At 26.4% G+C, this 15,924-nt stretch overlaps 4 protein-coding genes across 4 annotated transcripts; 2 read left to right on the top strand and 2 right to left on the bottom strand.

Annotated features, from left to right (window-relative positions):
• Positions 1-1,329: 1,329 nt before the first annotated feature.
• Positions 1,330-1,539, bottom strand: OCT59_006927 (uncharacterized protein; the record flags this gene model as incomplete). The annotated part of the gene is made up of 1 exon (XM_066136614.1): positions 1,330-1,539. One exon carries the CDS (start codon positions 1,537-1,539, stop codon positions 1,330-1,332), a length of 210 nt encoding a protein of 69 aa, XP_065998394.1.
• Positions 1,540-2,850: 1,311 nt separating this feature from the next.
• On the bottom strand, positions 2,851-10,515 carry OCT59_006926 (uncharacterized protein; the record flags this gene model as incomplete). The annotated part of the gene is made up of 11 exons (XM_025309479.2): positions 2,851-3,602; positions 3,677-4,040; positions 4,123-4,701; positions 4,779-5,476; positions 5,543-5,906; positions 5,982-6,455; positions 6,521-6,897; positions 6,982-9,465; positions 9,766-9,814; positions 9,920-10,381; positions 10,465-10,515. The coding sequence occupies 11 exons, from the start codon at positions 10,513-10,515 to the stop codon at positions 2,851-2,853; spliced, it is 6,654 nt and encodes a 2,217-aa protein (XP_025172270.2).
• A 245-nt stretch (positions 10,516-10,760) lies between these two features.
• Positions 10,761-12,532, top strand: OCT59_006925 (uncharacterized protein; the record flags this gene model as incomplete). Its single annotated transcript, XM_066136472.1, has 2 exons — positions 10,761-12,442; positions 12,517-12,532. The coding sequence occupies 2 exons, from the start codon at positions 10,761-10,763 to the stop codon at positions 12,530-12,532; spliced, it is 1,698 nt and encodes a 565-aa protein (XP_065998393.1).
• A 1,935-nt stretch (positions 12,533-14,467) lies between these two features.
• Positions 14,468-14,725, top strand: OCT59_006924 (uncharacterized protein; the record flags this gene model as incomplete). The annotated part of the gene is made up of 1 exon (XM_066136411.1): positions 14,468-14,725. The coding sequence occupies one exon, from the start codon at positions 14,468-14,470 to the stop codon at positions 14,723-14,725; it is 258 nt and encodes an 85-aa protein (XP_065998392.1).
• Between the last annotated feature and the right edge of the window lie 1,199 nt (positions 14,726-15,924).

Raw genomic sequence — 15,924 nt, 5'->3', positions numbered from 1 at the left:
TTTCTAACTATAAATGAAATAATTTAAATATTGTAACGTCATATAATGATATCATAATACTGTCAGCTATCTGATTATATTATTTACCGACACGGTTCTAACTAATTATAAATCGGTAAATTAAAATTAAATCATTAAAGCAAAGTGAATATTTATACAGTCTTATTAAAATCTAAATTATAATTTTATATCGATATAACAAAAATATCCTAAAGAAAAGTAATCTCACAAGACTAAGAAAATGAGAGTTATGTCTTAAAAAAATGGTAAAAAGAGTTTTTTAAAATCATTAAAAAAGATTTATTTAATAATTTTATGACAATAATTATTTACATTATGTATTGAACTGTATATTAAATTAAGCAAGCTTTAATCGAAACTTAAAAAAGTCAAAGTAAGTTATGATTGACTTGCATATCAATATCTTATTTCTAATTAAGGTGTAAATCTTATGACCTAATTTTTCGAGTTACCTGGTTGGACAAGCCTGATTAAGTCCGTGGTTCATTCTAAAACTGATTACCCCTAGCCGAAATGGACTATCGTGGTAAATCACTTAATAGAGCTCAAGAAATACGAATTAGATTTTCACTTCAGAAATAATTTGTATTAACTTTCTTTCAACATGTCATTAGCTGCATATTTATGAGCATCCGAGATATATCTTGAAAAGTTATAATTCTATCTTTTGATTTTCCGTAGGTGTAATAAAAAGATTGTAATACGAATTCAATCTAGTACAAGTGCTTTTTATTAATGGTATGTTTAAAAATAATAAATTATATATTATTTGACCAATAAAACACAACATTTTAAATATAACTTTAAATTCACTTTACGAATCACTAATAAGTACATTAGTTAACCGTTAATAAAATTATGATCCTTAAGTACTAACCTAGTATATTTTCACTACAATTAAATTAACGAGTTTGGAAAATACTTTTGTATAGCTATCTAGTACAATTTGTATTAACTTTACCAACATTCTAATAATTGGTTTGATTAATTTTAAATCCAATCAAAAGTGATATACTAAATAAATCATACTTGTATAAATATTAATTTAATCAATTATTTAAGTAATTTCTTTCTTCATCTAAAATCTACAGTGTTTATGCCGTTTCATCTTGAGATCTATCATAAGATTCAAATGACTGTCCAGAAGATATTTCTTATGAGAGTATTCAACACTGTACAAATCTGAATTATCATCGTTGTTATTTGATTATTGACTTTTAAAACACTGGAATATAAAGTATCTTTCCAAAATTATCCTTCATGGAATTTGATACTCCAGTTCTATATGAAAGGCCGAAATCAGCTAATTCAATCATATTCTGATGAACCAATCTTATTATCAGAATGCTGATTAAAAAGAATCACGGTAATACTTAGATCGTTACGAACTGCATAAAATAAATGATGGATAATATCTCTTCGATGTATACACGAGATTGCATCAGCAATTTGAATTGCAAATTGTAATTTAATAATATTCCAATCTAAATAATTTTTCAATGTTCCATTATCTGGCATATTCAAGAATAAACAAGTATATAAGTGATCTAAAAAAAAATACTGTCCGTAATTAATTCAAAATTTATCTTAATTAATTTGTGACTTAGAGTCATCACAATTATTTGCAAATAATACTTCAACAAATAATGAAATAGTATGGAGTAATATCTTATATCGTATCAGGTGTCAACTTTCGAAATACTTAGCTATATTCATTTGGAATGTTTCTGTTTCTTTTTTTACTCATAATCTACATGCTTATTAAATTCATTAAAAGAGTCAGTAGAATAGGCCATAAATTAAATCTAGTTGTTATAATAATAACTAAAATTGCACGTCTCAAATAATTTCTCATCAAAAAATTCAGTTTAGACTCGTTTGATGATTATAAAAAAATATCATCGTCTTCAAAGTATCTTCCTTTACGAATGATGCTACATATGAAACACCCATCTAATATATCATATACACACTCAGATGTGCATTAATTAGTAATTTTGGTAGTCTTATAAGACAGTAATTACAGCATGGCATTACTAAATAAGAATTAAAAGAATTAAATTGCTACCGTTCAAGAATTATTATCTCAAGATATTGCCGAAAAAAATATCGTTATAAATTTCAGTATTAATTCAAACAACTGCTTAAAAAAGATTGTTGTTTAGCCTCTAAAGCAAAAATGTCTCTAAATTCTAAAATTTTTACTGATTATCATTGAAAATACAATAATAGCTTTTATAAAGCACTGTTGTACTGTACTATTGAAAAATCAATAAATAATGTTTGAAATTTTATTAATAGAAAATAATCAGAAAATTTCGTATGAATGAATTTCTCAGTTCAAACATTATTTAGCATGGTAAGTAATGGAGTAACTATATCCTACAAATAAATCTTAAATTATTTTAGCTTATATCCAATCATAAAAGTATAAAAGAATTATACTGCAGCATTACTATGTAATTTCGGCTCTAAAAAAATGAATAAGAAAAATTTTTTAGCTGGACCAGTGCTGGTCCTACTTTATCTATTTTGCCATTTTCTAAAATAGTACATTCATTATATTACTTAGATTCAAATCAAAGTGTACAGTTACTTTATCAACAAATTAATACGAAGAAAAAACTTTTTTTACAATATTAAATCATGATTTATTTTTTTAAAGAGTATTGCCATCATATTTTACTAGTAACTTACTAACTTAGTTTTTTAATCTTTCGTAGCAAGAAGAAAACCTATCGCTATTACTAAAAGCTTGTAATTTACATTTAATAAAAAAAATTTAAATAAATATAATTATCTATCATGAACAACAATTATATTTACTAATTAATTTAAATTAATGTTATTATCTCTACAAAATTTCATGGCAGGTTCATATTCATTATAAATAGCTAATTTCATATATCTAATAGCTTTCTCCTTATTTCTCTCAATGCCATCGCCATTATAATATAATTTTCCAGCATTATACATTGCTACCTTAAAACCATTATCAGCAGCTTGTTCGAAATATTTAAGAGCTTCTGACAAATTCTTTTCAACACCTTTACCATTATATAAGCAATCTCCATATCTTAATTTCGCTTCAGGAAATTCATTTTCTTCATCATCAGCAACTTCTTTATATAATTCAGCAACAATCCTATCTTTGTCCTTATCTTCGATATTATCAACTAATCCTCTTGAAATGTAATAAGCTTTGTAATATTTTGCTACTATTTTGTTACGAATTGTAGTATCAGCATCCGCATATGATTCAAAACACTTATATGCAGTCTTTGTATCACCAGATGGTTTACCTTGCCTATCAAACATTTTATGTTGTTTTGCTGCTTCGGCAAGTGTCATGTACTTGAATGATTCATAATCGGACAAAGATTTGATAGCGTATTCATCTTGATTTATGATGCTTTCTAGACTTGGAATAGGATCTGGACTTGAAAGTGTGATATTTTGGAACTGTGTACTTTTAGAATTTGAAGATGATTTTGAAGGTCTTTCATATTCTTCGAAGCAACGACTAAGTACTTCAAATGTATCTGTAAGTTTCGGTCTAAATTCTGGGTCATGATTAGTGGCTAAGAAACAAAAGAATGATCAATATTTTATAATTAGAATTTAATAACGCATATATAAATATATTCTTACATACCTTTAGTCGATAATTCTATGAATGATGAAGGCATTCGGCTATCTTTTGAAAAGGATTCCCGATATTTTTTATTACGTACCAAATCAGTTATTCTTACAATATCCTTATATTCCTCATACGGAGTTCTTTCCTCTGCAATTTCCCAGAGTAAAATTCCGAAGCTATAAACTTCACATTTATGATCATATTTGAAGTTGTGAGCCCTCTCTAATAATTCAGGAGCGCAATAACGAACTCGTTCTAAATTTTGACTTTGTTTTGATGTACTCGTGAATAATGAACGACTAAATTTAAAATTTGCTAGTTTTGCTGTTTCGTGTAATGTAATTAATATGTTCTTAGCTCTAACATCACGATGCACAATCTAAAAGAAAAACAAAAAATAAATTAAAAAAAATAAAAAAGAAAAAAGTAAATAAATAAATGAAAACATTAATAATGTTTACCTCAACGGCTCTTAAAAAATTTAATCCACGAGCAATATCAAGAGATATGCGTAATTTCAATCTGATGTCGAATCGATCTTTATAATTTATATAATATTCACGCAAATTACCATATTCAGCCCATTCCGATACCAAATACCATTTATTTTCTTCACACGTAAGTCCATATATTCTTGTAATATTTTGCCAATCATGAAGTTCTTTAAGAATTGTAACTTGATTTTGTACATTAGCTCTTTCTTTCTCAGTAATAATTTTAAAAGCAAATTCTTCGCCTTTATTTCTAACATTAACCCATTTAGTCACGCGTCCTTTACGTGATTCCTCATCAGTTTTTTCATAATCGGATATTCTTAATTGACGTACTGCAAAAATTTTATCAATCTTCGATTGAATCATTTGTTTTAATTTGTCATTAACAGTTTTATCATTGTAATTTTTTGACTGTTGTTTTGTTTGTTCATCTAAAAGTTTTTCCATCGTATTATTCATCGCGTTGATTTTTAAAACCATTAAGGAAAATTCGTTAGATAATTCACCAATACCAGATCCAATTTCTTCTTCAATTTTTGCCAAATACTAAACAAATATTACAATATATTAAAAAAGAATATAATATTAGAATTTTTATTATAAATATATTATTTTTAACTTACATTAGATAAATCTTCTTGATCTAATTTTAATGATTTAGTTTCTTCTTCGGTATGAATTTTATTGTTAACCATGTCTCTAAAACTCTCTGAATCAATATTAATTATGCATATATCAAGTTCTCTACATAATCCTTTAAAAGTTTTCTCAATATTTTTTGGTTGTACATATTTTAATTTTATTAAATTTTTCATTTGAGAAATATCTGAAATAAATCTTTTAATTTGTGTTATAACAGAGACTAAACTTTGCAAACTTGAATAATTTTTCCTATTAAAAAATTCTTGATTAAAATTTCTCATGATATTAAGTTCAAACGTTGCTAAATCTACTGCATAAACTCGTTGTTTTAGTACGTTACAAATTCGTTTATTATGCTCGGCAGCTTGATCTAGATAAATAATCTCATAAAAGATACTTCTTATTTCATTAATTAAAGGATGAAATTTTGAAAATGGAACAATCTCTTTGAAAACTTCTGTTTGCATTGCAATAGATGAGCTTGATGCCACGACGAGATTTTGTAAATTATCATCTAAAACGTCATATTCATTTTGGAGTATATGTTTTGAGGTAGTTTCTAGGTTTTGCGGAATATCAGGTATATATGAAACTTGGGTTTTAAATTCTTCAAAACAGTTACTGAGAACTACAAGCATTTTTGAGATTTCTGGCCTAAATTTTGGATCATGATCAACAGCTAACAATTGAATAATGATTAATATTTTATAATAATAAACTAAATCATATACATATTTTTACAAACCTTTAAGCGCTAAGCTTGTAAATGACAAAGGCATTTGGCTATCTTTTGAAAAGGATTCCCGATATTTATGATTACAAACCATATCAGTTATTTTTACAATATCATTATATTGTTCATAAGGAGTTCTTTCTTCTGCAATTTCCCAAAGTAAAATTCCAAAGCTATAAACTTCACATTTATGATCATATTTGAAGTTGTGAGCGCTCTCTAATAATTCAGGGGCGCAATAACGAACTCGTTCTAAATTTTGACTTTGTTCTAATGTACCTGTGAATGATGAACGATTAAATTTAAAATTTGCTAGTTTTGCTGTTTCGTGTAATGTAATTAATATATTTTCAGCTCTAATATCATGATGCACAATCTATAAAGAAGACAAAAAATAAATTAAAAAAGTAAGTAAAGCGATAAAAGCAATAAAAATTTTCATAATATTCACCTCAACAGTTCTTAAAAAATTTAATCCACGAGCAATATCAAGGGACATACGTAATTTCAATCTAAGATTGAATCGATCTTTATAGTTTGTATAATATTCACGCAAGTTCCCATATTTGGCCCATTCAGACACTAAATACCATTTATTTCCCTTATAAGTAAGTCCATAAATTTTTATAACATTTTGCCAGTCATGAAGTTCCTTAAGAACTCTGATTTGATTTTGTACCATATTTTTTTCCTCTTCAGAAATAATTTTAAATGCGAATTCTTCACTCTTATTTTTAACGCTAACCCATTTAGTCACGCGCCCATTTTTATGTGGTTTCTCATCAGTTTTTTCATAGTCAATAAACTCTAGTTGATGTACATAGGAGTTGTTATTATTATCCTCATTTTTAAATTTCATGGTAGTTTCAACCTCTGTTACATCATCATTAGATTTTTTCATGTCAATGTCCGTATTTCCCGGATACTATAATTGTGAATAATAGGTTAAAATGTTTATTATTATTTCATAAGATTCAATTTTTTACTTACCTTAGTTAAATCTTCTTGATCAGCTTTTAATTGTTCAAGCTTATCAGAATTTTTATTTGTGTTAGTAAAAGCCAATGAATTAATACAATTATCAAATTCTTCACATAAATCTTTAAAAGTTTCTTCTATACTTTTCGCTTTGATATACTTTAACAAAGTTTTCATTTGAGAAATTTCTGTCATAAAATTTTTAATTTGTGTTGTAACTTTAACTAAATTTTGTAAATAAATATGATTCTTATGATCGAAAAATCCTTGTTTATCTTTTTTAAGATCACGCACAGCCGAATCTACAACATCCACTCGTTGTTTTAACAACCCAATAGTTTCATTGCAACTATTACTGATTTCGGAAATTAAAGGTAAAAAGGGAATAACTATTTGAATATGATATATATTAATTAATAATAAAAATTTATGATTTTTGAAAATGAATAAAAATATAATCTTCATATACTGACCTTTTGTACTTTCAGTTAAAATGCAGCCAATTGAATCAAGAGAATTTTCTACTTTCCTATTATCAATCTTCAAATTTTCGTAATTTGAATATAAAACACATATAATAATTTCAATACTTGTAAGTTGATCAGAAATTATATCAGAACTATCTAAATTTGTTTCGATTATTTGAAAATAAATGCAATCTTCCGACCAACCAGCCATTTTAATTTTAATATTTATAGGCTCATAATTTGCTGTTGAACAATGTGCATTTACAGAAATCGTACATCCTTCAGATAGTTCATAAGAAGTTTTAACTGGGTAGTAAGAATTATTAGATTGTAATGTTATAGACTCTTTAATACAATCAACTTGAAACTCTCGATTCCTAGGGCTAAAAACTGATAATTTTGAAGGATTTCCAATAACCATCCACAAAATATAACATTCCGTAATATCAGTATTTGTATTCTTTAAAGTTTTTATCATTGTAGAAAATCCATTAATGTCATATAATCCAAATGTGACTAAAAAATCCTCTAATCTTAAATTATCTTTCGAAATAACTGATCCAAAAACTTCATAATCCTCATCTTCTAATGATGGTTCTATGTTTATTCGCTTGTAGTGTTCGGTATTGTTAATATCCAAATCTTTCAATTCATCAATTCCCGTTATAATAATTTTAAGATTATTCTTCTTATTTAAAATGACATCAATTTTCTTTTTTTGCTCCATTTCAAGAATACAATGTAAAGAAATTATATTATCAAACTCAATAACTTCTAGGCGATTATTTGTATTTTGAATCCAATTAGACAGATCATTTGTTTTAATAACGTCTCCTTTTTCTGTTAAAAGATACGAAACATTCAATTTATCTAAATGTGAACTTAAAGATTCTGTTCCTAAATAAATCTCTTCAGAATTATATGACATAGGAATTCGTAAAATATTTTTGAGGGATTTTCCTAAGACGATATTTAATGGGAAAAAATGCCCAAATTCATCAAATACATTTTGTAAGCATATAAATGGCTTCATACTTTCAAGTGCTTTTTCTATGGCTTGTTTGAATTCTTCTGAAGGTATAATATCAGATGTAATTCTATATTTTTCGAGCTTTAGTAATAAATGGGTATAATCTTTATAACTTATATTTTCAGATCTAATAATTTCTTTAATAAATGGTAAAGATCCTATATCTTTGACAGAAAAAATATTATTAGATGTCAAAAATTCTTCCATCTTTGTTATTGGCTTTATCATTTTCAAATAAGACTGATTACTTGAATCTACATCAGGAATTTTAGTGAAATTAACAGCAATTTTTTTGCTAAGTGCTAATTCAAAATGCTTATCAATTATTAAACCTTGGAAAAGATTATTTTCATTAATCCATCTTATTAAATTAGCGTATACTGCCCAATCTTCAAAACTTAATCTCTCTTTGAAATTGAGAACTCCAGGTTGTTTCTCATCTATTGATGATGATTCACTGAACCTTAATTCAGAAACGGGAATAAGATTATTATACGAAATGATATCAACCATATTATTTTTATACAAATTGGTCATCCAATTTGTTAATTTCTCATAAGTATTTAAATCTTCTCCATCTAATGTTCTTATCTTAGGAAAAAAATTTGGAGTAGGTAGATTCATAAATAAGTTTTCTTTATTATACTTAGCTAAATTATATGTCCAAGTTAAAAGAGATTTAAATGCATCAGCTTGTGCTGAAGTGGCTGATTTTAGGCCATTAATAAATAATTTACCACCAACCAAAACTTTTCTTGCAAATAGATGACCATACTTTTCATACAATGTTACTCCACTATCTCTAGAGTTTAGGAACGATTCTGAGAAATCAGCAGTATAAGTAATTTCAAAAACTGGAAAATTAATACAAATATCTGATGGCTGTAAAGTTTTGTCATAATCAATATTGTTATCAGAATTGAAACTCAATAAATTTACGCGAGAATCATTGACGTTTATGGAAATATACACTAAAGGTTGGCTATCATATAAACTCATATTCAATTCGCCATCTTCAATAAATATAGCGTGTTTACTAGCCTTCATACTAAATCCATCCAAGAATAATCCATGGTTCAATTTAAATTGTCGAATTATTAGCTGTTCAGATGATAAATTTTCTATTAGATGCTTTTGACTTATCTGAAAATAAATTTCACTATCTTTATTATATTTTTCCTTATTCCATTTATTCAAAATTTGACATAATTCTTTAGCAGTTGGTCTATTCTCCGCTTTAGCATCCCAGCATTTAGTTATCAAATCTATAAACAATTTTGGCGTATTTTCAGAAATTTTTGGTCTAAACCCTTCACTACATATTTTAACTGTCAAAACATGATGATCATGTGGGGTATCATTATACGGGAATTTTTCTGAAATATATTCATTCATTATTATTCCAAATGAATAGACATCTATTGCTTTTGTATACTGATTCTCACGCAAAACTTCGGGAGCTATATAAGGTAAAATACCATAAACTTCTTGTTTTTTATTATTAGTTTCTGATTGACATAATCCAAAATCGCTTATATACGGGACATTATCAAATAATATATTGCCTGAATGAAGATCTGTGTGAATTTTTCCAGATTTGTGAATATATAAAAGGCCTCTTGAAATTTGGAATAAATGGTCAATTTTTCGCTCATAATTTATATGTTTTTCAAATTTATTTATATAATTTCTCAAATTTCCATCTTTACAGTATTGTAAAACAATCATATAATTTTTAGTTTTTGGATCCTGTGTTATACCATAGCATTGAATAATATTCCTAGTATAAATCTGAATATGAGATTTAACCTAAAATAAATTTCAATAATAAATTAAAATAAAATAAATAAAATTTCTTAGTAGAATCAACTTATAGTACAATTCAAATTTTTGATTTAATTTTTTTTTAATTACCTCGTTTAAAAAGTCTATACTTATATCTGAAGAATTAGCTAAACTTTTTAGTGCAACCTTTTTATTTGAATAACGCTTCCATTCTTGATTTTCAATACTCCATGAATAAATATTTCCTTCGGGCCAATCAGCTGAATAAATTTTATTGGAAATTTCTTTATTAATAGGAACAATATTTTTAAAATTTAAATAGGGTATCCATTCAAGACATTTAGTAGAATGTACGGCATTAATTTGTGAATTCTGTATTAGTCCATCAATATCTTCTTTTCCGCTGGTCCAATTTTTAAAATTTTTCTTAAACCTTCTAGCGTTACAAGGTTGACACCATTCCTTTCCCGTGCCAGGCTCATTACATTCAACACATATCCCATATACTTCTTCTCTTTTTTTTAAATCTTCCATGTAAACTGTTTTTTCATCGACATTGTCTGATTCAGTTAAAGAATTAGTAACATGTACCTTTTTTATTAAATAAATAATATGTAATTAATATTAAAATTCTACATCATCTATCGTTATAAAAATTAAAAAACTACTTTTACCTGATATTCGTCATTGTATTTCCACTTTCCAGGCTTTTGAGTTAATTCCATTTTGTATTGAAAGACCGGGCGTGGTGTTTATGAGACAATCATGAGACAATCATATACGCAAGATCACGTGAATAATGTCGCACAGGTTCATTATTTGCTTAATAAGGATAAATGTCCGAAATTGACACAATTTCCTTTTTTAAGAATGTAATATATAGGATCAACATTGTGCGACAAGGGAAATACGTCGTTCTTTTTTTCTTTTTTCGTTATTTTTTTCTAATTCGTCTTTTAATATATTTAAAATGGTTTTCGCCATTACATATGATGCTAGGAAGGAAATTATAATAAAAATTACTCCATCACACGAGTCTAAACTAGTCCTCTTGAATACTGCCAATAATTTATTAGTAACTCGTCAAAAACTTAAAGAGGATTATGATATTAATAGTACGTTATTAAAATTTTTAAGAAAATATTCTGAAGGCAATGAATATGACAATAATGGTGGAAGTTGTGGATTTGCTGAAATAGAACTTAAAGATGAAGAACAACTCAGATTATGCAAAATTATCGATAAAGATATTTCTGATAAAAACATTTTATATATAAAATGTATTGATTGGAATTTTTTAAATGAAGAAAATAAATTAGATTATGGATGTACTATGACTTATGATGAAATAAAGAAGGCAGATAAGAGAGCATTTGTAATGAAAAACTGTGAATTTAAAGAAATCGGTGCGGTAGGATGTGAAAAAGGAGTAGTTGAATTTAAGTCAACAGAAGAGCGGATAAAAATAACGAATTTATTTTTTGCTGCGGATATTAATGTAGATAATTTTGCAAAATTGGGAATGTCAATAGGAAGTATGGAAAATAAAAAATCTAATTCTGAAACTAGTGGTTCTTATCATTTTATAAAGCACGCTAAAGCTTCTTTAGAATTTACTAAATATTTAGAACCAACTCCAGATTTTATTAAAGAAGTAGAGGACGCTACAAATTCTAAAGACCCTGCTGAGAAATTTAACCAAATAATTGAGGAATATGGTTACTTCATTCCAACAAAGGTTATTTTAGGTGGTAGAGTTCATTTTAATGAACATATTTCATCAACTGGAAAGTTTACAGAACTTTCGAAAGAAATTGCTATGAGTACAAATGCGGGAGGGATTTTGGAAGCAAATATGTCAAGTACTTCCAATTATTCAGAAGGAAAGTCAAACTATCAAAAATTTAACTGTACAAAATTGATTGGAGGAGAGTCACCTGGTAGTCTTGAAAATTTTAATGAAGAAATGTGGGTTAAATCTTTAAAAGAAAATTATAAAAAATGGAATTCTATAGAATTTCAAAATCCTATTAGCATTTTCCAGCCTTTATCTAAAAATTTACGTGATAAAATCATTAAGTCTTTTGGAAAAAGAATTCATTATTCGAAAATTGAAGAATTTAAATATCGTTTAGAAGAATTTGGAAGGCCAAAAAAATTTGAATTAAAAAATATGCCATTAAATATCATGAGAGTAATTCAAAATAAAGCAACTGATTGTAATATTTTTGCAACTATCATTGACATGGCAGAATCGACAGAATCAAAGGATGATTTTTTTACTTGTCAAGTACTTTGTCCACCTAATGGAAAACCAAGTCTCATAATTCATTGTATTCAAAAAAAATTTAAAAAGCGTGAATGCAAATTGAAAATTGGGTGGATGGTAATAGGATACTATACAGATGATTTTAATTTCATACTTTCAGATTTTAATGCTCAATTAAAGATTTTGAAAAATGAAAATATATCAGACAATCAAGCTATGATTAATATGGAAATATTAAATGTTGAATATGATTCATATGTCTATAAAGTTCCCCCTTGTTTAGGAATTCCTGTATTGACTAAACTAGATTCTTCAAATTGTTCTCTCATTATCGGACATCATTTTTTTAATGCTCAAGAAGAAAATAAGATTGGAGCCTACATGTTCTCTTATTGTTCAAAAGATAACAATTATGTAAAATTGCCTGATTTTGATTTTTATACATTGATTATTTCAGACTACCAAAACCTTAATACTTGTAACATAATTCCTTTTGAATATCCAAATTATTCAATTATGAAAAAAAAGCCATATATTAACCTTAACAATAATGTTGCTAATTCATCTCCGAAATTTATTAGTTTATTTTCTACACAAAAAACTAATTGTGGACCAATGTTTTTAAAACAAAATTATAAAAAGATTGAAATTAAAATTATTGACTGTAGATGCAAATGTAATTTCAAAAATAAACCATTAGAAACATCAAAAAATTACATTGAATGTTCGTTCCTTGATCCATATAATAAGGTATTTATTTTATTATTTGTTTATTCTTTGTTTCAGTTTTTGTTTTTTTATACAAGCTAAGTATATAAATTTTTATACATTTTTGTTATATTCTTATCACTAGAAGGAGATGAGAGGCTTTTATGTGAATATGTAAAAAGTTTATATCAATTCATTTTTTTCTATGTACTTTATATTTTATAGTATATTAAATTAAACGTTATAATGTTTTACATTTAAGATTTATGGAAAAGTGTTTAATTTATTTTATAAATAAAATGGTTTATTGTTAAATATATGAAGAATAAAAGCAATTCTTATATTTTTACTTATAAAGAATGGATATCATTCAATATATTAACCAATACATCATTTGCAAAGCATGAGTTAAATGCAAAGTAATATAAAAACTCGAAAAGCCACTACGACAGAGCAACAAATTATTGCCTATAAGTACTCTCATATTTTTTTTTTTTATTAATATAGAAAAGTGTATCCAAAATAATTCTTTTAACACTTGCCCTATAAAAAATTTTTATTCGGCACACTCCGATTTTTTTCCGAATATTTTGATGTCCCGAATATTACAGAAAATATTCCGATTATGTTGCGAATGTTGTTTTAGCCAAATTTTAGGAATTTAAAATAACTGAAAATTTCCGAAAATAATCTTAAATTGAAAATACTCCGGAAAGCAATTTCATGTAGATCACTTAATAAATTAGTTAAATTACATAGTAACTTAACTATTAAAAAGGTAAGTGGACGCGTTTAAAAACATATATATAAGTATAAAAAACGCATTATAATTTAAGTCAAAAAATAATAAGCTCTCAATAAATAAATAAAAACGTATTTTGCTTTTTAGAACTTAATTCTTATCATTTTTTTTTTAATATTACTATTACAATAATACTTATAAAATATTCAAAAAAAATAAATATTGACAAATCCACTTCAAGTATAACTTTATTATTTCAGCTACTAGCGAATCCAAAAGTTCTGCTATCCAACAAACCCCTTCTGCGCCAACTCCAATGCCTATTTCTACTGTTATACTATCAAATACTCCTACAAGAATTATTAACACTGACATCGGTAATTAAATACAAAAATGTTTCAAAAATAATATTAGTGATATTAATAATAATTGTTAGTTTCCACGTGGTTAAGTATACAAAATCCTATTACCAAAGAAGAATGGAAACAACGGTAAAAATGAAACAACCAAAAGAGGACTGGGAAGATTTTCTCTATTTATCATATGATACATATTGGACTTATCAGGCAAGTATAATTTTACAATTTTATAAATTTAACAATATGTTCTAACGAAGAATTTGTAAATTGCAGAAATTGCAGAGAAACTTCGGGTAAAATTCAAAATGTCATTAATAATTTAAGTTATATATTTATATCTTCCATATTCTTAAACCTAATTAACTTTTCTAAACTATTATTTGGTTTAAAAATGATTTCCAACATTTCCTGTTTCAGTGGGAGACTTTATTTTGCAAAAATGACTATAGATATCGTTGGAAATTGGGTAATATTTAGTATGTTATTATTATGTAAAATTTTAACCTGATATTAATATAAATTTTATAGCTGAGACTGAATGCAAGAAAAAAGTTAAATAAGCTCATTACAAGGTATATATGATCCACCTCCCAACGAAAATGTATCACTCCCCCTTATCCAAAACTCAAGAAAACAAGTCCAAATTCACAAACACCAAATCATTATCAAGTATTGATATTAATGTCCAATTGTCCTCACCTAAAGTTATTAAGAAATCTGCAACAACTGATTCAACTCCTTCTAAAACAATTATTGAAGCATCTTCAATTACTGAAAAAATGAACTGGTGTTTAATTAGTATCTTCACAAATACAAGAGGATTTGAGAAATCCCAGTATATTTATAATTTTTGTTAGTGTTTACAAATATTTATAATATTACAATTTAAATTTGATAAATATAAGAGGCAATAAAAGTTTAACTAGAATAACGAAATCAAGTTCAACAAAAGAAAAAAACAGCTAATAACCAAATTACTACTTGAAAAAATTATAAGAAAGCTAAAAAATAGAATAAGTACTTTCAGATAATAGCTGGAAAATATGAATAAAAAGAACCGTAAATCTGTAATATTCAATAAATTCTTCTGGATACTTTTAGATAATATACTTTACTAAAAATTGCCAATTTTTGAAATATTTTTATAAACCTATATACAATAGCTTTCAAAACAATTGTGCAATTATTTTGTAAAAATTTTTAAAATATATCAAAATATATTTAAAGTATTTTTGAAATTAAAATATTAAAATAATATCAAAGTTAATTATATTATAATAATAAATAATAATAAAAGCATTAAAAAATTATTGTGATATTATTTTGAGATATTTTTATAAACCTAGATACAATACAATTATAAAATAATAACTAAAGTATAATAAAAACATTTTAATATATTAAATGTATTTGTATTATTATCATCAGAATAGAAGACACATAAGTATTATCTAAACTAAAGGAATTATAAAGAGATTAATGAAACTAGGGATGGAAAAGTTCCACTGCTGAGTGGTTCGAGCATGGTTCAGAATTGAGAACAGAGTCAGAACCGAGAACCCAGTTTGGTTCCTAAAATGAAACCATTTGACTCAAGAAGTTTGGTTCCGTTCAGTTCATATGTATCTTACCAGTTAACCTTTTTTCCGGGTAGTATTTAGTTAACTTCTTGGACCATTCTGTAAAGCTGAACCGCTTGGAACTGACTTTTTGAATGGTTCTGCTTGAAAACGGACTGTTCCATAGAACCAAACTGATCAGAACTGACTTTTCAGAATAGTTCTGCTCAGAACTGGTTCTGCCATTTTATAGAACTGGAACTAAACTGATGGAACCATCCCCATCCCTAAATGAAATGAGCTATTTTTCTAAAATCAACTTAAATAAACGTGTTTATTAAGGTTGCTGGAGAAACTAGGGGGTTTTGGCAAGTTGGTGAAATGCCAAAATAGCGAAACTTTGCCAAAACTATATGAAAGTCTTATTAAAAAGTTGGTGAAACTCTGGAGAAAAGCAAAACCTGACAAAACTTATTATAAATGCCAAAATTGCTGAA

The sequence above is a fragment of the Rhizophagus irregularis genome, chromosome 15 (genome assembly GCF_026210795.1).
Source record: "Rhizophagus irregularis chromosome 15, complete sequence".
In the NCBI taxonomy this organism is placed as follows: domain Eukaryota; kingdom Fungi; phylum Glomeromycota; class Glomeromycetes; order Glomerales; family Glomeraceae; genus Rhizophagus; species Rhizophagus irregularis.
The sequence above is the reverse complement of the archived record's forward strand: the minus strand, read 5'-3'. Positions and strand labels throughout refer to the sequence as shown.